Source organism: Artibeus jamaicensis, unplaced genomic scaffold, assembly GCF_021234435.1.
Source record: "Artibeus jamaicensis isolate MK-2021 breed Jamaican fruit bat unplaced genomic scaffold, CSHL_Jam_final scaffold_660, whole genome shotgun sequence".
Taxonomy (NCBI): Eukaryota; Metazoa; Chordata; class Mammalia; order Chiroptera; family Phyllostomidae; genus Artibeus; species Artibeus jamaicensis.
Genome location: NW_026522052.1, coordinates 1,830,589 through 1,851,766, shown reverse-complemented (window position 1 = coordinate 1,851,766; position 21,178 = coordinate 1,830,589). Strand labels below are relative to the sequence as shown.

At 55.6% G+C, this 21,178-nt stretch overlaps 1 protein-coding gene across 9 annotated transcripts in view; it reads left to right on the top strand.

Annotated features, from left to right (window-relative positions):
- Positions 1-17,115, top strand: part of GRAMD1B (GRAM domain containing 1B) — a 160,091-nt gene extending 142,976 nt beyond the window's left edge. For 5 of the 9 annotated variants that reach the window (XM_037138299.2, XM_037138302.2, XM_037138305.2 and 2 more), the window contains 10 exons: positions 180-369; positions 2,181-2,324; positions 3,280-3,398; positions 3,611-3,753; positions 5,746-5,849; positions 6,363-6,566; positions 7,453-7,543; positions 10,779-10,886; positions 11,206-11,323; positions 13,781-17,115. In XM_037138299.2, coding sequence (XP_036994194.1) covers positions 180-369; positions 2,181-2,324; positions 3,280-3,398; positions 3,611-3,753; positions 5,746-5,849; positions 6,363-6,566; positions 7,453-7,543; positions 10,779-10,886; positions 11,206-11,323; positions 13,781-13,870 — 1,311 coding nt within the window. In that variant the 3' untranslated portion in view covers positions 13,871-17,115. Of the gene's footprint in view, positions 1-179; positions 370-2,180; positions 2,325-3,260; positions 3,399-3,610; positions 3,754-5,745; positions 5,850-6,362; positions 6,567-7,452; positions 7,544-10,778; positions 10,887-11,205; positions 11,324-13,780 lie in introns of those variants that run through there. The other 4 variants (XR_008390501.1, XM_037138301.2, XM_037138300.2 and 1 more) reach the window with 4 other exon arrangements.
- Positions 17,116-21,178: the final 4,063 nt, after the last annotated feature.

The window sequence follows — 21,178 nt, the reverse complement described above, 5'->3', positions numbered from 1 at the left end:
CGGGGCCTGCCGTGCTCTCTGAGGGCAAGCTGGACAGGGCGGGCTGGGCCTCGCACAGGGCCCCCGCCTCCGGCGGGACTCCCAGAGCAGGACTGGAGTCCAGCTCCCCACGGCCGCGAGGGCTCCCGGGGCCAGGTCCCTGCCTTCCCCGTCGGGTAACCACGCTGTCCCCACCGCAGTTCGATGGCCTGCCTCTGGAGGAGGAGGTGCTGGAGGGCACCGGGTCCCTCGAGAAGGAGCTTGTCGTGGATAGCATTCCCGAGGAGAAGATGGAGCTCGTGGCGCCGGTGAGCTCCCCGTCCCTGGACTTCCGTGACAGCGACGGCATCCCCACCGAGCTCAGTGACTCTTCTGACACCCACGACGAAGGTGCGGCTCTGAGGGTGGGGGAGGGCGAGGGGGGAGGCCCTGCGTGGCCATCGCAGTCCGTCTCCTGGGTCCTGGGGGAAGGCTGGGTGGGTAGCAGAGCTTTTCTTAAAAAAAAAAAAAAAGTATGGAAAAAAAAAAAGTATGTTCATTATTATTAACATGCACATTCCTTTTTCAGAAATGTACTTGCATGAACCTCATCATTCCATGTGTGTCTTTGTTTCCTCAACCTGTAATGCCTGTTCTTGCTGTCCAGTCTGGGCACTAAACGTCCCCCTCATGGACACACACCGGCCTTGCCGCTCTGTCCCACACAGAGGCCAGGCCAGGCAATGTTTACCTGCCACTGGACAGGCCAACCCGCTAGCTGCGACCTGCAAACAAGTAGATTGTGACAGGAACTTGCTTTAGAGACTCCAGTGTAGGAATGTCAGAGCAGGTGAGAAGAGAGCTCAGGCAGACTCCGGAGACCCCCTGTTCTCTGCAGTGTTGCTCAGAGGAGAGCTTCTCTCCTGCCTCCCGCAGAGGGTTAGCTCCTGGGACCTCGCTCGGGAGCACCGCCCCCGAGTGGGTGGTAGGTTCCGACCTCGTGCGCCTGTGCACACAGTGCTCCTTCTCTCGGCTGTGGGCAGGCCCCTCTGCGGGGCCCCTGCTGTGGTGGTCTCACCATTGGCTGGTTTCCATCCGGCAGTCAGGGCCAGTGCAACGACTGTGCAGGTCGGGCCCCGAGTGATAGCAGGTGTGCCATTCACGTGGACTGGGGGCTGAGGCTCCCCCACCACGCCCTTCCTGTGCGGCTGTGGGCAGGACCCGGTGGGAGGCTCCTGAGGTCGTCCCTGGCACCCTCAGGGGTGATGGGGCCCGAAATGTCAGCCTCCTGTCGTGATCATGCAGCATCCCGGGCAGGTGCAGTGACTGGGGACCAGGGGGTGCCGAGGACTCAGGAGAAGCACTTGGGGCTCTGGCAACTCACCTGTACCCTCAGATACGTTCTCCTGCAGCAGATGGGAACTCTCACAAATGCAAGGTTATTGACACCGTGGGAGAACTGGATGCTCTGCGGAGGAGGGTAGGCCTAGGGGTAACAGTCCTGCAGAACAGCCCAGCCTGAGAAACTTTTTTTTTTTTTTATTTATTTATTTATTTATTTATTGATTGATTGATTGATTTTAAGAGAGAGGGCAAGGGATGGAGAAAGAGAGGGAGAGAAACATTGATGTGTGAGAGATACAGCAATACGTCCATCAGTTGCCTCTCGTATACCTCCAGCTGGGGACCTGGCCCACAACCCAGGCATGTGCCCTGGAATTGTACCTGTGACCTGTAGGTTCCCAGGCCAGTGCTCAGTCCACTGAGCCACACCAGCCAGGGCTCTGAGAAATATCTATGCACACAGATCATTGCAGATTGATCACTGTTGCTCAAACAGGCCTTTGCCATGAGTTACATGCCATTTGTTGTCACTTATGGTCAACTTAGAGACTCCAGATAACTGCCCCTCTGGGTTTGGGCAAGCTTAAGAAGGGATCGTTTATTTAAATCTGTCCAAGATCACTTAATTAGGGAGGCTCAAAAGTGCAAAGCAAATAGTGCATCCCCAAACTCCGTAAAGGCTGCATGAATGGTGTGCCTCTGGAGTCAACGGTGTACCTGTCGGAAGGACGGACGGAGCTCAGTGCCCGGCTCCCTGGTCTCCCTGGATCTTGGTGGGGGGGCTCTTTCCACATTCTCCACACAGACACAGAGCTTGGGGGCTTTCCTCAGGGCCCGTAGCCCTGCTTCACTGCCTGTTCCTCATCCTTTTTGTGCAGGGGAGGTCCAGGCCTTCTACGAGGACCTGAGTGGCAGGCAGTACGTGAATGAAATTTTCAACTTCAGCGTGGACAAGCTCTATGACCTCCTGTTCACCGACTCACCCTTCCAGCGGGACTTTATGGAGCAGCGACGCTTCTCAGGTTTGCTCTTACCCGGGCTGGCGCCTCCCAACCCTTCTCCCCTCTCTTCCTAAGCACCCTCCTTTTCCAGGCCACTCGATGGCTCAGGGCACCCTCTCTCGGGCCTTACTCCGTGCCAGAGCTTCGTTGGGACTCTGTGAGCTACTTCTTCCCCCCGTGCCACAGGGCAGTGCTCACCCACTGGGCCCAGGCACACGGTCCGGGCCCCCAGGCCTCAGAGAGCCCAGGGCCCTACAGGGCTCACCATCTCGTGAAGAGTAGCAGCCACCGCTTACTGGTTAGGCACCTGCTTAAGGAAAGCACATGACCTCATCTCATTTAATCCTCAAATCTGTGCCGTGTGCGAGTACTGTGACCCACACTATGCCCAAGAGGAAACTGCCCGAGGTCCCACGGCTGAGAGGAGGCGGAGCCAGGATTCGGGTCTAGGGGTCTCAGAGTCCGTGCTCTGTGCCTCGTGCTCCCGCGTCATCCCTCTGCCCCTGTTCACTACACAGCGGGCCCTGTGGCTCGGCCCCACCAGCTGCTAAGCATCTGAGTCTGCGAAAGAGCAATTGGGCATCAGTGGACCCTGTTCCCAGGAGGAGTGGGCTGGCCGAGGGCACAGGGCGGTCAGCCTCAGAGGGGAGTCCTTGTTCTCAGGCTCCCAGGCTCTCATCACAGTGGCTCCAGTGTTGCCAGCACCCCGTAGGTGGCCCCGAGGCTTCTGGCCCCAGCCAGGAGCCGTCAGAGTTCAGGAGCCCTGCACAGGCGTGAGGCGCTGCCACAATGAAGCTCTTTCTGCCTCAGCTCCCCGCCCCCCGGTCCTCCTCCCTGGCCCTCAGTCCCCTTGGCTTCCTTTTGGAGGCCAGTGGGCATGCAGTGCAGCCCAGAGAAGTTCACTCGGAGGGGGCACTCAGCGTGGGGAGGGCATGCCTCTTTCCCTCCTTATTCCAGGGCTCTCCGCTACCCTCAGATATCATCTTCCATCCATGGAAAAAGGAAGAGAATGGAAACCAGAGCCGTGTGATCCTTTACACCATCACCCTTACCAACCCTCTGGCTCCTAAAACTGCCACCGTCAGGGAGACGCAGGTGAGGCGAGGGGGAGGTGCGTGGTGCGGGAGGCAGGGCCGATGCTGGGAGGGAGTTTCTGGGCGCCAGCGTGGTCAGCCCTGAAATGGCAGCATCTCATGTTGTTCCGGGTCCTCCGTTCTGAAGCTGGGGGTCAGGTGGGGAGGGTGGGGAAGGAGGGTCTTTCCCGTCCGGCTTCTGTCGGGCCGTGTCCAGCGGCTTCCTCCCCACAGACCATGTACAAGGCGAGCCAGGAGAGCGAGTGCTACGTGATTGACGCGGAGGTGCTCACCCACGATGTGCCATACCACGACTACTTCTACACCATCAACCGCTACACGCTCACGCGCGTGGCCCGGAACAAGAGCCGTCTCAGGTGCAGTGTCTCGGGGCTGGGCAGGCTCTTGGGCTGTTTGCAGCGGGAAGTGCACGGGGACCATACATTTGGGAACATGCGCTTGCTCCTGAGGAAGAGGAGGAGCTTGGGAAATGGGCCTGCCGACGCATCCGTTCTTCTCCGTTCCATCGTGTCCTGACAGCCTCTGCCACGGGTTCCCTTTCCTGCTCTGCACGTCCCTCTGGTACCACTCTTATACTCTTACACTCTTATAACTACTGCCACTTAGTAGTTTATAAGGTGCTGTGCTTAAAGTCCATTGTTTAGACTGACCAAAGGAGGTGGATTAACTCTCACTTCAAGTAAGAGAGCTGAGGGTCACGTAGGCAAAGTGAGCGCTGAAAGCCAGGTCTAGAAACACAAACCCGGGCCCTCTGCACCACACTGTGCGTAGCGGCCACTGCCCATCCTGGTAGGAGGCACGAGGTGTGCAGGAAGCCCGGCCCACTCACCGCTTTATTTTCACCACTCAGCACAAGCCTGCACGTATCGGCATGCAGAAATGTCCGAACGAGCGAGGGAATAATTAGATTCTGTTTGTGGGTAGAGTCCTGTCCTGGGCACTGCGACGTGCATTCAAGGAAGGAAGAAATTTAGACCCTGAAATTTAAGAAGCTTGTAATCTGAGCTCTGGCCGGGTAGCTCAGTTGGTTAGAGCATCATCATCCTGATGTGCCAAGGTTGTGGGTTCAATCCCCAGTCAGGGCACGTGCGAAAAACAGCCAGCGGATGCGCAGATAAGCGGAACAGCAAGTCTGTGTTCTTCCCCCGCTTCCTCTTTCTCTAAAATCGGTGAAAAAACAAAAACAAAAAAAGCCTGTAATCTGGAAAGTCGAGACATGCACCAGACATCCCACCCATTTGAAAAGAATTGGTGTGGATACCCGCATCTTAGACCAAGTTCTTTTGGTGGTGCAGAGCGTCACTTCACACTCGTGGAAATAATGGGTGTTTCGTGAAAGGCTGCAGAGAGGTCTCTTGGGAACCAGGAAGAGCTGAATACTCACACCTCAAGAGGGCCTGCCCCTTTCTCTCATCATCTTAAAATAATTTTTTTCCTTGGTTACTGTCTGTTCCTCCCTTCTCTTTGCCCTCCTGCCCCCCATTCTCCCCCCCACAGTGTCAGGGTTTTCATCTCCAGCTCCCCTGGAGGAGCTCGTGCATGGGCGTCCTTTCTGTCCAGTTCACACAGAGGTGGCCTGCTGTCTCAGATGGACCCTGACAGAGGGTGCCCACCCTCAGTCCGGGACACAGCTGTCGGACGGGAGATGGGGTGGGGTGGTGGGTGTGGGGTGAGGTGGCTGCAGGTCGAGGCGTGCTCCCCCCAAGGTGGTGTCCCTGGGAAGGAGGTGAGGGCAAGGCAGCTGGTCTTAAACGCGTGGGGCACAAACTGGAAGAATGACGGGCAAGGGTGAACCTAAGGAGAGGCAGAGGGTAGGGGTGCTGGTGGGAGAGGAAGGGCTGAAACCTGGGGCAGGAGAGAGACTGGTGACTGTGAGAGGAGGTGTGGAAAAGGCAGGACCTGGGGAGTAGAATGGGCAGGAAGAGATGAGGCCAGGACCAGGAGCCGCGGATGCTCCGAAGGGTGGGCTCGATGACATCCAGAGCCTGAGTTGGACGTAGAGGCCTCGGGAGGAGGAGAGAAGGGCCCCGTGGCGGGCAGGCCTCTGGTACTATCGCAGGCCCCCGGGAGGAGGCAGTGGGGCGCCATGAAATAGCTCTGGCCCTTGTCGTTAGCCTTCGGTCTGCTTAAATACTCTGAAACTCAGGTCGTTGTGGGAAAAAATGAGGGTAAATCCACTAGCTGCTCAGACCTCAAAGGGCGGCCTGTGGATAAGGTGGATGTGAAAGGACGCTCACCTCCTGAAGCGCAGCACGGACAGCAAGCTGCTGTGGACTCGAACCCGAATTTACCTTCCCCCAGCAGAGGAAGGTTTGCCTGTCTGACCTCACCTCTGGCCTGCTCCTCAGGGTCTCCACAGAGCTGCGCTACCGCAAACAGCCCTGGGGCTTGGTGAAGACCTTCATTGAGAAGAACTTCTGGAGTGGGCTGGAGGACTACTTCCGGCACTTGGGTGAGTGTCAGCCCCAGGAGTGGAGACAAAGTTTGGCATGCGTGTGAACACGTGCATTTTTCCAGAGATGGTGCCTGTAACTTTTATGAAGATGTTAAGGGATCTATGGCTCCCCTGCCCCCCACCCCCCAGAGCAAATCTCAGGTCTGGTCTCGCTGGTGGGTGGTGATAAGTGCTGTGGGAAGGACACAGCCCGTGCACGCATCCTGCGGGAAATGGGATGTGTCCCACGTTGTGTATATGTGGATGCTGGGGTCAGGAAGGTAGGTTTCTCCACAATGGCGAACAGCCCAGAAGAGGAGTGTGGACTGGGCAGTACACCCTGAGGCTCATGGGCATCCCTGAGGGACCCCACCGTCCCTGTCAACCGCCTCCCCCCCACCAAGCGCAATAGAGAGGATGCTTTCCTTATGGAGGACGCAGCCAGGAGTTCATGGAGTGGCTTCTGGAGGCCAGGGTGCTGGGTGGAGGCGTGGGCAGGGACCCTCAGTGTGGCCCTTCCGTCCCTGACAGAGAGCGAGCTGACCAAGGTGGAGAGCACCTATCTGGCTGAGATGCACAGGCAGTCTCCCAAGGAGAAGGCCAGCAAGCCCCCAGCAGTGCGGAGGAGGAAGCGCCCGCATGCCCACCTGCGGGGGCCCCACCTAGAGGAGGTGATGAGCCCCGTCACCACACCCACCGATGAAGATGTGGGCCGCAGGATCAAGCACGTGGCAGGTGTGTGCCAGGTGGGGATGACAGGTGTATCCAGGCGTTGGGCTGGAGCGGCAGCCTGTGCTGGTGTGCACTCGTGAATCCCATACTGATGTATGGGATTTACTCAAAGCTCATTAAACCTAAGGCCTTGGATGCTCTTCCTGTTTCCACTTGCCTTTTAAGTTGCTCAGCCCCTGTTGGCCTGGCTGAGCAAACCTGCCCTGGGGGATTTCATGGCCCCGTGCTGCCTGTGCTCCAGGTTCACCCGGATAGGCTCACGTGTGCGCCTTCCGAGTTTTGGCAGATGCTATAGGGAAAGGCCGGAGCTTGGACCCCAGAGATGCCCTTGGCATACAAAGATTGGAGGTGGCCGGTCCAAGGCAGGCCCCCTCCCTTCGCGTCCGTGAGCCCTCCCAGCAGTGGGTTCCTTGATGTGTCTCCCTCTCCCCATCCAGCCATTCCCCACCTCACAGCTGGGTGGGACAGGAGAGCAGAAGTGCAGCCGTTGGCCTCAGTGTCCCTCCCACAGCTCCCCCCAGAGGATTCCTGATGGCACTGCACTTGGATAAACCGACTCTCAGAGTGGTCCTGGAGCCGGTGGGGACAGAGCCGGAGCTGAAGCTGTGTCTGGTCCCACCGCAGTGCAGTCCCCCCTTTGTCCTGCACCTGTGTGTCCCAGCCGTGGAGCGCTACTGATTTCTTACTTGTTCAGTGACTTCAGTAGTCACCTTGCCTGACCCAACCCATGACCTTGCCTTGAGGATCTTGCCTTTTAGTTATGGAAGACTGGGTGTGACACTGTTGCCATGACAGCATCGTGCATGGTTCTCTGTCATTCCCTGAAGTGCTGTGCATGACCAGTGTCACATCAGCCACTGGCAGTAACAGCCTCTCTATTTTCCTGTAGGTTCCACGCAGACCCGGCACGTCCCTGAGGACACCGCCAACGGCTTTCACCTGCAGAGCGTGTCTAAGCTGCTGCTGGTCATCAGCTGTGTGTAAGGGACTGCACTCTGCTCCCCGGCCCCGCCCCCTGCCTGCCACTCCTGCCTTCCACCTACCTCCTCCCGGTCTCCGCGGCGCACAGGTGCCCTCACTGTCGTCCCCAGACCTTTCTCTGCAGAGCTCTGTCTATCACGTCTCGCCTCTTCGCTTTGTCTCCTGTGTTTTATTCAGCAGTTGCTCTGTGCTAGGGGTCCAGGATTCAGAAGAAAGTGCTGCACCCAGCATCCAGGCCCTTCGGGAACTCAGTTTCCAGTGGGCAGTAGAGACGGGAAATTACTACACCGCGGTGCAGATACCAGCCTAGAAATGTTCTGGAGCATTTGTTTGTAAAAGGTGTTCTGGGAGTCTGCTCCGTGCTAGGAGTGAGGATCGTGCCCTGGTGGGCCCCCACTTGCAGGGCAGCCAGGCAGATCCATGGGCACAGCCCAGGAAACGTATATGCTTATTTTATCATAAACAATTGATAATGCAGGTGAGAGCATCGGCCAGACTGCAGTGAGGGACCGTCACTCGGAGGCTGCTGACGTCTGGTTGCGTGGGGAAGGAGGAGGGCTCCCTAGTCCCCACGGCTGCAGGTGGTCTGCGTCACACAGAAACCTGGACCTCACTGAGAGTGTGTCAGAGAGGTGCTGTCAGTTCCAGCGTCTCTAGGTTGCCACAGGTCATCTAAACAGCGGTGACTGGTGGCCAGTCGTTAGTGTGGACCTGGGGCTGAGGAGCGTCCAGGCTGCAGGTGCGGAATTCGTTACAGGTAGCACGGAAGCTGTGAGCATGAGTGAGATCGCCAGAGGCGGACACAGGGGTAAGGAGACAGTGTGGCCGAGGACAAGCCTGGGGCCACCGGAGGATGGGAGCCTGTGCAGGTTGGGCAAAAGTAGCCTTACAGCTGCACCGTGACATTCTCTGAGTCACAGAGGCCCTTGTAACAACTCTGACTGCCTGTCTTCTGCGTGGACCACAGTAAACCTACTTTGCCCACCCGTATAATAAGAAAGTAGATGTAAAATTCTGCCATAAGAAGCCAAACTATTTTTACATTAAATATAAGGACAACTGCAAAACCAGTAAAATTCTCTTTCAGCACGGTCACTTTAAAGTTGTTTAAAACTAAATCTCCGAGGTTGGGTCAGGTGCAGAGAAGACTAGCCGTGGGTTAGTTCTGTGTTGACCTCTCTCTGTGTCTTCAGTCATGTGAGTGGAGGAGGCCTGCTCGCCTGAGCGACTCTGCACAGTGTGGTATTAGCAAACCTTGGGGTGTTGCTACCATGTGGTGATCAGGCCCCGTTGGTCAGCTCCAGCAGGCCCAGAGGGGTCTGCTGACGCGTGTGCGTGGGCGGACGGTGAAGGTCGGCGCCCCTTGTCTGGCTGGCATGAGCCACCACACGCCTGCCCGTGACCGCCTCTTCTGCGGTCCACCACTTCCAGGCCTCCACTGCAGCAGCGGGCAGGGGTCCCACGACCTGCACGGGGCACAGGCAGGGCTGTTCACACAGACCCACGAGCAGCTGCCGAGAGTGTGCAGCTCACACCGAAAACATGGGCATTGCGATGCTGGGGTGTGGCTGATAGGATCGCAGGCAGAATTGTTGACATTTGGCGCAAAATTTGCAGATTCTCGTGAAGAACTGAACCCCCTGAGACCACAGCACAGTAGCCTCAGGGACTTGTGGGGGCCAGTTAGAAGCACAGGTGAGAGATTCGGCATCATACACACACACACACACACACACACACACACACACACACACACACACTACATGCACCTTGTAAGGTCGAAGGTACGCACAAGATTTTCTTTCCTTGTTGGTCTTTTTCCATCTCTTCCTTTTATCTTTCCATTTTGTCATTTTTTTCCCTGATGTGCACCTGAACCTCCTGCTTTGGTGAAGGTAACCGCTGTTGCAGAGGGCCCGCTGTGTGCGGGGCGTGTCTCGAACAGCCCTTTGACCCCAGAACAGCCCCAGCTCTCTCAGGCTACCTCTCCCGCTCCAGTGGAATGGGCTGGGTTTCAGAGAAGCTAGCAAATTTGATCAAAAGTGAAATTTCTAAGTGGTGAGCCAGGAGCTGTAGCAGCCTATCTTTACCTGAGTCTTCATTGCCTCATCCCGGAAATGTCACAAAATGATTTTTAGGCAGCCGCCGAGGCTGAGAGCAGACTTGACTGTCTTGGGGACTCTCCATTCCCCACCGGTCCTCTGACCCCTGGGTTGTCCTGGCCTCCTCCCTCACGCCCACCAGTTCTGGCCCCTGTCTGGGAAACAGGAGGTGGTCCCAGTGGCCCCCGCGGGCCAGCAGGAGGTGCAAGGAGGAGGCTGCAGCTTTGGGGCGGTCCTGCCAGCATCTGGCAGGCTCACCAGGGCAGAGCTGGGAATCCCGCTGAGTTCCTCTTACAAACTCACCCTCCAGCTGTGGCTCATGTTGGGTTGCTAAAGGAATCTTTTTTTTTTTTTTAATTCTCACCTGAGGATGCGCTTACAGGGGAAGGAAGGGAGAGAGAGGGAGAGAAACCCATGGGTTGCCTCTTGTACGCACCCCAACTGGGGACTGAACCCTCAACCCAGGCAGGCGCTCTGACTGGGAATCAAACCAGAGACATTTTGGCTTATGGGACGGTGCTCCCACCAGCTGAGCCCCTCCAGCCAGGGCCAGGGTTGGTGGGGGAATCTGACCTCAGCGGATCATCCTCAAGATCCCAGAATCCACCTGCAGCTGGCTGTGCTGCCCCTAAGCTGGACGCCGCCCGTGCATCTCGGCTCCGGTGCCCCTTTCTCAGAGATTGTCCTCTGGCCCAGTTCAAGGGCAGCCTTCCCCTCCCCCCACAAGTCTGTTTCTAACCTGCCTCCTCCCCCTTTTCCTCCCTGCTCCCATTAGGATCTGTTTCAGGTACTGGCTCTTCTGCGCTCTCATCTCGTTTCCTCTCCATCTGAACCCGGCTTCCCCAGGCACGCAGAGTCCGGGTGACTTCTGTGTGCCTGCCCCTCCCAGCGCGCTGGCCCGACCCCTGTCCACAGCCCTCCTGCCACGGCTGCCCCTGCAGATCAGAGCGCTTCTCTCTCTCTCCCCCTTGCTGCATCCCTCCGCTCACGTGCTCGCTCACGGCAGTGTCTCCCATGACCTGCCTGTCAAGGAGAGCAGCCTCCGGGGTGGGGCTGTCCCTGGCTCCCAGAGGGAGCCTTCATTCTCCAGTGGCCTCTCATGACTGTCGCCTCCCCGTCCCCTCTCCCCCAGCCTGGTGCTGCTGGTCCTCCTCAACGTGATGCTCTTCTACAAACTCTGGATGCTGGAGTACACCACCCAGACCCTCACTGCTTGGCAGGGCCTGCGGCTCCAAGAAAGGTACTCCTGGCCTCTTTCCCCACTTGCCACCACCCTCACTCCCCTTGTACTGAGCCCTTGCTCCTGCATCCTGGTCACCTGGGGAACAGCGCCATTGCCCTTGGCTGGGGTGTAACCCTTCGTGGTGAGTCTGTAAGCAAGCCCCGAGGACTGTGCATGTGATTTTAGTGTGCTTTTAATTCAGGACACAGGCCAGCAGGGGCGGTGCACAGAGCACAGAGCCCTCTGGTGTGATTCTTTGTCCTTCAGGGGTCGGGGAGCACGGGGCAGTCCACTGAGTGTAACTGCAGCTGCGGTCTCCCCCTCTTCCACCCCGCAGGTTGCCCCAGTCTCACACAGAATGGGCCCAGCTCCTGGAGTCCCAGCAAAAGTACCACGATACCGAACTCCAGAAATGGAGGGAGATCATCAAATCCTCAGTGATGCTTCTTGACCAGGTGAGATGCCCCTTCTCTCCTTGTCCTGGTCTTCTGGAGCTGGAACTCCTTCCTGGTGCCCTAAGCGAGCTCGCCATCACCGCCCACCGGACCTCTTCCTCCATCCATTCTGTGCTTAGGCCGCCCATTGTTCTAATTTTAAAGCCATCCTTGAGGGGGCTGTTGGAGACACAGGTGTGTTCTCCCCAATAGAAAACAACCCCCCCGGATTTGCAGCAGGAAAGCTGTAGGTTAAATGGAAAGAAGAATTAATTTGGGGCCCACCCAGTGCCATGCAGAAGACGTTTGAAGAGAGAACCCCCTTTTGCAGAGAGCTGTCTTTCCAGGGAGCGCGCTTTCTAATTCTGTGTGCTGCATGCCGCCCCGCCCGGCGCTGCCGGCCCGCGCACAAGTAGCCTCCTCCCAGGGTCACCTTCCCAGGCTGCGCTGACAGCGTGGGGGCGCGGCTGGGCTGTCCTTCTCGGTGTCTTCGCCCAGCACCGTTGCCTGTGCCCTTCTAAAACGTAGGTGCATCTATCGATGGAGATCATTCTGGGATGAAATTAGTAATTAGCTTAGTTTTGTCAGGGGGAGGGAGCTTCTTCCTTCCCCGGAAAAATTGAACATGTGTGAAAAGCTCACATGTGGTTGCCAAGACGGCGGAACGGGCCGTTGGATGTGGGCGAGAAGCCCGGGGGCCCGGGGTTTGTTCTGCTGCGGTGGACGTGCTGTTCCTGGGGGTCTCTTTCTGATGTTTGTGGTCAGCCAGGCCAGAGACAGAACCCTAACCTTGCTCCCGAGGAATTTCGTGACCTTGAGCGGGGGATTTGATGGCAGTGACCTTCAGCTTCCTCACTTATAAATAAAGTGGGAACTGCAGTCGTTGCTCCATAAAATTGCTGTTGGGGTCTGATGGCAGTGCGAGGTGCTCGTTCACACTAAATTTTGTTTTCCCTTCATAGTTTGGTCTTAGCTCTAAATTAAGGAGACAGTGTTTCAATGCTGCCATCAGGATCTCATATAGTGTGTTTAGAGTATCACGTTTAGCTTTGGGGCCACCTTTAGGAAGGGATATTTTTAACCAAAATCAGGTAAATGGCACAGCAAGGAGAGTGGGAGACCTGTCCCATCAGGAGGGGCTGATGGGGCTGAAGACGTGTTCAGGAGAGGGGGAGGCCGGGCCAAGGGGGCCAGGACCACCGTAGACGTGGAGGTCCAACAGGCTAGCCTGCTTGTGAAACTCCAGAGGGCTGGGCGGGGGCTGGGCTTTGTGGGGAATTGGATTTTCAAGTTGTCAGATAAAAGCAGGCTACTTAGGGCTAGAGCTGCTCAGTCATGGACTGGCTGCTCTGAAGGCCTGAGAGTCCGTCCCTGAGAGTCATGGACTGGCTGCTCTGAAGGCCTGAGAGTCCGTCCCTGAGAGCCCTTCAGTAGGTGACGGGGACGGAACTTACGAATTAAATGAGGGTAGGAGGGGCAGTTGGACTGGGTGACCTGGTTCGATTCTGGTTCAGGGCAGGTCCCCCTAAGTTGGGGTTGTCCGATTCAGACGGGTGCTTTGTTTCCTTCCCTTTGAAAGTAACCTGCAAAGAACAGTGAGGGGCCCCTCATCTCTATTAGGCGGAGGACACAGAAGAACCAGAAGGGAAAGTGCTCTTAGGCAGCGAGACCAGAGGTTCTCTGAGTTGACAGCCATCACCCAGGAGTGTCCGCCCTGGGGTGCTGTAGCGGAGCGGCTTCCTTAGAGACAGAGTTTAGGTGTGCTGCAGTTTGGCAGGCCAGTTAAGACTCTGCCCCTGGAACTGCCCCATTTAGACTCTGCCCCATAACCTGACAGTGTTAATGTGACTGTTTCTTAGAGGAGGTTAAGAAATTCATTAAGGTTAAGTCAGTGGTGTAGACATAGCTAGAAGCCTACTCAGTTCTCTGCTCAGCACCCGTGGCAAGAACATGATGCACTGCAGACCCGGGTTGCAGTGAGCAGTGCATGTGAGAGGCCGGGAAGAGAAGGACTGGGAGCCAGAGAGGGCTTGGGCTTGCTCTGGGCCTTACCGGGTGGGCGAGAGGACAAGTCCCTGGCTGCGGGGACACTGCTGCAAAACGCACAGAGGCAGGAGTCCAAGGAGTCCGGTCCAGTCGGGATTCGTGGGGAAACCACGTGGGACGAGTCCAAGAACAAGTCAAGTACATGGCGGTCTGGTGTGGCTCCTTGTAGCAATGGAACACTTTGAGAAACTTCTTAAAATTTAGTGATATAAGGACCACAGATCATTAGGACCCAGCAAGCCTTGTGCTAGGAGCCCCCAGTGCTCAATTGGCCATGCCTCTCTGCCCAAGACTGTGTCCCTGGAGAACCCCCCTGGGCCAGGAGCTCCCTGGAACAGGGGGACCTGCCACAGGCGGGTGCGGCCGGTGCTGCTGCACGGAGAAGCCCACTGAGGGCACACCCCCGGGCGGGGCGGGTCCCGTGTCTTACAGATGAAGGACTCACTCATTGATCTTCAGAACGGCATCAGGTCCCGTGACTACACAACAGAAGGCGAAGAGAAGAGGAGCCGCTACCACTGACCAGGCAGGAACAGGGCGGCGGCAGGAGGCCTGTGCAATATGTGTACATAGACCATATAAATATATATAAATATATATATATACAGAATATAAATATATATATTATATACAGATTTTAAAAAGAGATCACGCCTATGTACCAGGGAGAAGGAGCTGGACCGCCTCCCGTGCTGGCCGTGGAGGGCTGAGGGGGGCAGGGACCGCCTCTCAGCACCACCCTCCCCGACCCGCCGCCTCCCCTCCTCCAGTCCCCTCCTGTCCCCTGGCCGCGCTTGGCTCCGAGACGGGGAATGTTGTTGAGCCAAAGTCATGCCTGTGAAGGCTCCGGAGTCTTGAAAAGAAGTCTCCGGGCGGGGGGCATTGCTTAAGGTGCTTCATTCCCGAATCCCCTTTGGATTTGTTTCCAAAATAAAAGAGAATTTCTTCTTCCCCACCCCATGCTTCCACAGGGGTTCTCTTGGGAACGAGGACGCAGCCAGGGCAGGAGCCCAGTCCAAACTCTCCCTGTGAGGCTGCCCCTCCCGGGCCCGCAGGTTGGGAGGCAGGCGAGGAGGACCGCCGGGCAGCTCGGGAGGCCGCCCGTGCAGGTCTGGGCCCTGCGGCACAGACTCCCGAGGACTTGCGCGTGATGGGTGTTTTTGATCAGCCCCTGACCTTCCTCCAACCTGTGCGGGGTGCGGACCCAATAAGGGCTGGGGATCCCTACCTTCCCACCCTGCCCCCTTCTCTCTGGTCCTCCCCCAGGCTGGATCTGGAGGAGGCATCACTTTCTAGTGCCTAAAGCCCTATTTTTTCTCTGTGCCCTAAGAGCACGCTGTTTCTTAGCCAGGGGGAAGCATTTTTGATCTCGATAAACTGTTCTAGTGGTCAGAAGTAGTCAGGTCTGTGGCTCTGATTCCTGCACTTGGAGCTGTCAGCTTGGTTTCCGAGATGAATCGGGGTGTTGCGGGATTTCCAGGTTTGAGAGTGAGAGCCCTCGCAGACCAGGACTGTGGGGTCTAATGGAGAAGGCTGCGTGAGTAGTGGGCTCCAGTGCCCCAGCACTAGCTTGGCTGCCCCGCATTGTTTACTCTGGGAGAAGAGCCAACATCAGTCAAGGGAGACGACCATCCGAGGCACTTGACACCTGGAAGACCTCAGAAGACCTCAGCCCTTGCAGGGAATGCTTTGGCAAGGTGTGTGTATTTGGGCCCGGAGAAGCCTGATGGAGTCTCTGCCCCAAGGGGGCCACCCCAGATCCCCAGTTCCCCAGCCGTGGAGTTCGGCAGCGGGAGCAAGACCTCTCGTGTCTGTGCCGGCGTGCTCAGACACCACCGAGGAGCAGGAAGAAGACTTTCGGTTGGGAGCACGTGTCATTCAGGGCCCTTTCAGGGCTGTCTCCCTGGGACCCATGCGTTCATCTGACTTTGTGGGATCCTTCTGGGCACGCTCACCATCCTTCACACATGGACTGCTGTTCCTCCATCTAGTGACCAAAGGTTTCCTGCCCGCCACAGGTAGAGCTCACAGGGCTTCTCTCCATCGGGAAGGGGCCGCACCTGCTTGGCGAGGAGCGGTCTTCCCGATTGCTTGCTCTCCTGGTCGGCCCCCTGATGGAAGGCGTGGAGGAAAGGAAGATTCTATTAGTGATGGAGCCTAAAGGAAGAGCTATTTGCATTCTTCTCTCGGACTGGCCTGAGGATCCACCTTTGACAATTACATGCTTTTGATTTTTCAGTCTTTCTGAGAATGCTGCCTTGTTCTTGCCACAGAGGAGGGATGAGAAGACAAAGTTGTCCACACTGCAGGCGTGCGTGCCCCTGGTGTGCCCCGGGGAAAGGCAGGGGGAGGCTTTGTGGGAGCGGCAGGGGTGTGTATCCCTCTCTAGGACAGGGCTTGAATGTCATCATTCTACTCTCAGGGGACAAAGGCTTTGGAGGAGTTGAAAGGTGCAAATGCCCCTCGGCCAGTGGGCCACTGCGCACCCCTGCCCAGGAATGGGAGGTACAGGCTCCTGGGCCCTGAGCCAGAGAAGGGGGAGCAGTGCAGACTGCTAGAAAGTTTCCTGTTGGAGTAACCAGAAGCCAACATTATCCCCAGAAACCTTTAAAGACAAAAATGGTAAATTCTCTAACTTATTCCACACGTATTTATTTAGTTATTTATTTATTTGAATCATGCACTTATTAAAGGGCCCAGGCGGGGCCTTTGGTGTGACTTAAGAAGTTCTCTCCTGGGAGTGAAGTCATGAGAGCTGCCCTGGTTCCAGGGTTGCTGTGCTTTCTCCCGACTTGTCAGGCCCATTCCAGGGAAGAGCGGGTGACGGGGAGGGCAGTACTTAGTCTGCACAAGGAACACTCGTGATTTCAGGGGCTTCAGTGCCCGTCGGAAATGCCCCTGGGCTGCCTCATTTGTGAGCATCACGGATCTCCTGTAAGAGGCAGCTGTTCTAACAGTTTTCTCATTTTCGAAGAGCAATGCTGCTCACTCCCATACAAAGCTTAGGTCCCTCATTCAGGAACCTGTTGAGGGCACTTGGCCTGCCGAGAAGTCAGGGAGTGAAACCCCTAAACAACACTGTAGCACGTGCAGTGGCCGGGCATGCAGCTGTCTGCAGGGCACATCAAAACCACCGCCTCTTAGGTTATTCCTTCCAGCCATTGCTTCTTGGTTTTGTTCATGTAAAACCTTGTAGTCTTTCTGTGAGGATTCACGTGGTTTATACTTGAGAGCTTGTCCTCAGCTTCACAGATTTTGCAGAGTGTCTAACCAAGTGAAGAACAGCTTTAGGGTGTACACTTCCCTTCCAGCTTACTGTGGAGGAATGAACAGGATCGGTCTGTAGCTCCTCCCCTTTCCTGCCTCCACCCGCCTGGTACAGGGGAGAACATCCGCAGCAACTTGAAGCTCTTCGGAAGAGCCTGGAGCTGAGAGACTGGGACCTGAGTGCCAGCCCTGCTGTTGGACAAGTCCCTGGTGCTCCCTGAGCTCCGGTATCTGCATCTGCAGCAGGACAAGGCTGGTCTAGACTCTCTCTAATGTAGGTTCCAGCTTTGGCATTGTCTTAGAGGCTACACCATATACTGGAAGGCCAGGCTTTCTTAGACTTCAAGGTTCCCTTTGGGGCTAGAGCTTCCTTGGTGTTTAGGTGAGTGGAAGAACAGGGTCTGGGTTCCCAGGAAATTAAGAGTAGTTAAACTTTCTTTTGAACTAGGAGGGTTAGGGAGACCCAGTAAGATGCAGGGTGGAGGGTGGGGAAGGGGCTGGTGGAGGGGAGGGGGGAGGCAGAGAGGTTAGGCTTGCTGTATTGCTCAGTGTTAACCCAAGATGGTGTTTCCTCCTTCGCTGGCCTAGTCTTAGACTGGGAAGGGACCTCCCTTTGGGTGCTCTTTAAGCTGGAAGGAAAAGGATAATGGCACGAAGGGCACCGTGTCTTCCGTTCCTAGGCTGGAAAGGCTTTCAATTGCCCTCCTTCCTTCTTGCTAGAGGAAACTGGAGAGAAGTCGCTCCTGGTTCTAGCACTTTTCTTTTGGCTCCACTCTAACCTTGCCGGGGTTCTGATTAAGTGCTTTGTTAGAAGGGGTTGCTCTCCATGCCCCATCCCCAGCCACGCTCGGACTGTGTCTGCTACAGTCACTGGCAGCACTGCTTGGGTGGAATCTTGGAGAAGGGACTCAGGAAGAGTCTGTGGACTGTGTGTGGTCTGAGAAGGAGTCTTTCTGTGCCATACTGGGCTGCTTCTTCAGCTCTGCAGGGCAGCAAAAAGCCAGCCCTTCTTCCCTGCCCCACCCCCAGAAGAAAGAGCACTCCTCTCTCCTACCCCAGACGGAAGGGCTGCACACCCCTCCTGGCTCTACCTGCCTGTCCCAGTACAAAACTGGAGAACCTCTCCTGCCCACTTCCACCCTTGTCTGTAGGCCGTGGGACAATCGTCCCATCCACCAGTTGACATCTTTGACCCTCGTTCCCCACCTGCAGCAGGCTGGTCCCACTCTCCTGCACTTCTGCGCTTTCTTCCAGAAGAGGTGTTTTGGGCCTGAGAGGAGCGTTTTCTGGAAGGCCGTCTCCTAATGGTCCTGCTTCCCTGAGGTGGAGCAGGAATTTGCACAGGCTATAGAGAGCTGCGCTTCCCTCTCTGCCCAGCCTCCTTACCTCACTCCTGCCCCAGCCTCGTCCCGTCCGGCAGGGGGCCTGGCCAGCTCCCTGTTGCATTCTGTGAGACAGCCCAGAGGCCTTGGGCATTGTTTCCTGCTGTGACTTGAGGTCCTCAGCAAGCCTGGGGGCCTGACCACAGCCGGCCTGCCTGTTGGGAGAAACTATGGACCATCTGCCTGGTCCGCCTGACACAGGAAGGCATCAAGAGCATTGTCTTCTCTCCAAGACAGTGAGACCTGCAGAAGCAACCTGTGGCCTCTGCTCTGGGCAAGACAACGGGCTGTGTCTGGGAGCTGGCCCCGGGCTGGGGTGCCACGTGCTGAGATTGCATAGTACAAGCAGTCATTTCTGCCAACAGTATGTGTGTCCGAACATTTCCCTGTGCTGCACTCTGGGGCCAGGCCACTCTCTGCATGGACCAGAGCTTCTTCCCAAACCCATGGTGCTGCTGCCCCACCACCCCTCAGCCTAGATTCCACGGTGGGGAGGCCTGGGTCAGAGGCGGCACGGCGTCTGGCTGACTGACATGGGGTGCGTGGGGTGAGGCTGAGGGAGCAGCCCCCACCCCCTGCACTGGCCGCTGGGTGGGGAAGGACACAGGTTGATTGCAGCTGTGTTGTCTGGCCACCTGGATCTGGCTCTGTAACTGTGCTCACCTGGCGCTGTGCGCAGGGTCCAAAACCTCACTGCTAGTACCTAGAAACATACAAGGCTTCCCAGCAAATCTTAATGTAAAGTAGCTAGAGCCACGGAAGGACAGTATGAATTAAAAGAAAAAGTATTGAACTTGAAGTAATAAACGGTGTGTGTGTGTTTATTGCTTGATTCATTAGTGCTCGTCCCACGTGTGTGGTCTCCCCAGCTGTGGCAGCATTTGTGCAAAGGCTCCCTTACACCCGTCTGCACAGCTGTACACTCCCTTACGCCTCGAGGTCCTCCCACCTTTGAGGACTTTCTACCCAGAGCAGGGAGGCAGCCCGGTAAAGTGGGACGGGTAAGGAGTTTGGGAATCAGGCCAGAGTACTAACTGCATTTTCACTATTTACCAGCTGCGTCACCTATTCATCACTCCAAACCTCAGTCCTTTAGAGATAATACAAAGTGCATGTGTGTGTTTCTTAGTATAGTGGCTGGCACCACCCTAAGGTCATTTTTTACTTCATTGTTAATCAGTACTATTGACATCGTAGGAGAGCACGGTGGGCTGTGGGTGAATCCCGATGACAGTTCCCTGAACATTCCCCCTTGGGGCCTTGGCACTTCTGGAAGATGGGCACAGGGAACCAGCCTTGCTTTATGGCCGTTTGCAGAAATGGGTAAGGGCATGCAGTCCCTCCCATCATTAGGTGTCCCTTGCAGACAGCCCTTTGCCACTGGGTAGGAAACTTGATGTCAAGCAGGTAGGAACACAAATGACTCTTGGATTCCTTTGTATCAGGGCAGGAAAGAAAAGGGGACACGAGAGGCCAGGTCACATGTTTATCGTATAGTTAATTCTAGGTCACTGACTTTATTGTTTATCCTGTGGGCATGAATGCACTGGCTGTGAGCTGAGGAATCAATGCGGCTGGAAGGTCTGAAGGGCCGGAGCACACTTAACACACACACACACACACACACACACACACACACACACACACACACACTGTGTGCTAGTAGAGGGAAGCCAGAGCAGCCGGAGCACACTTAACACACACACACACACACACACACACACTCTGTGTGCTAGTAGAGGGAAGCCAGAGCAGCCGGTGTTCAACACACTTTATTGACACAAACGGAGTTTTCTGGAAAACACTACATAACCAGCATGGAGTTATCGAGAGCTTGGGTGGTTAGCAACATTTCCAGAGTTAAGAAAAATATTGGCTGTGCAACATCAAGGAAAAGCGCAGTGAAAGTGATGGTGTGAATATGAGTCACCAGCTGAGAAACTAAGTTTGCTACTTGTGTTTGACGGAGTTTCACAAACCAGACTCTCATTCCTCGGTAGTCTCCCCCATCACATGCGTTTGTGACCCTCCCAAGTTATCAGCTTTGAGGCTCAGCTGGCCTGCGATGGGATTGGAGTCTGTTCTGTAGCTCAGATTTGTTTCAAGTGCTTGTCCACTGGGCCCTACTATAAACTCAGTAAGGAGGAAACTAAACATGAGTTACTCACCAGAGTAGAGTTTCAGAAGTTAGGAAAGTCTTGCATGAGGATATTTTTCAGACCCGAAACTGTGGGCACACTGAGGGTCTAGATGGGTGCCAGACGCAGTGGGTGCTGCAGTGTGGGATGAATGGGCGACTGGAATGATGACCACAGCAGACACTATTCACATGTTTGCAGGGATTAGATGAATATACGGCATTGGAGATCTTTTATTTATAAAAGGTAGTGAGAGGAAGGCTTTTCTTGTTTGTTCTATTATTTCATTTCTGTGTTAACTTGAGAAAGGGGAACCAGGGTAAGTGTATCTGACGTGTGTCTGGTTCTTGCTGCTTTTTCCTGCAAAGAAGCAGTTTATAGCACATAGCCTGCCCTCTGGTGTTTGGTGGATTCACAAACTGGGACAGCGTATTTTCCAATTGGATCCAGTAGTTTTGGGGGCAGGGCTACTGTCTGAACCATTTACTGCTCTGCACATATTTCCAGCATATTCCTGCTTTGAAAATTTCCTTTCCTACTAACATTTCTAGTGTGGCTAAGGAGAAACCAGAAACTCAAGAGAATAAGAAATCTGGGTGTGTGAGTGGGGATAGAAAAGGACAGTCCTATAAAGGATAGTGGTTTTAGACTAGAAATGAAGGTTGGGGTGCAGACAAGCATCGACTATCAAGGTGTTTCCACACAGGGTTGGGGCTGTGATGGACCAGACTGGGCTAACAGTAGAGGTCACTAGGTCAGAGTGCTTATGGGGTCAACTGAGTTAAGCAATCAAGTTCATGGCTGTTAAGCAGTAGGAAAGAGACAATGAGACTCCGCCTAACTTGGCCTTTAGAGAACTGTGTTGTTGAGGATCAGTTGTGGGAAGTATCCAGCACCAAGGCAACAGATTGGGTTCCTAGAGTGATAATAGCCCTTGAGAACATTTCTAAGCCCTTTAATAAAAACAGCATGCCGATAAAGCTTCCAGAACAATGCACATTGAGTCTGGGTTCCCTGTGGGAATATGGGGAGAAATGGAGTGG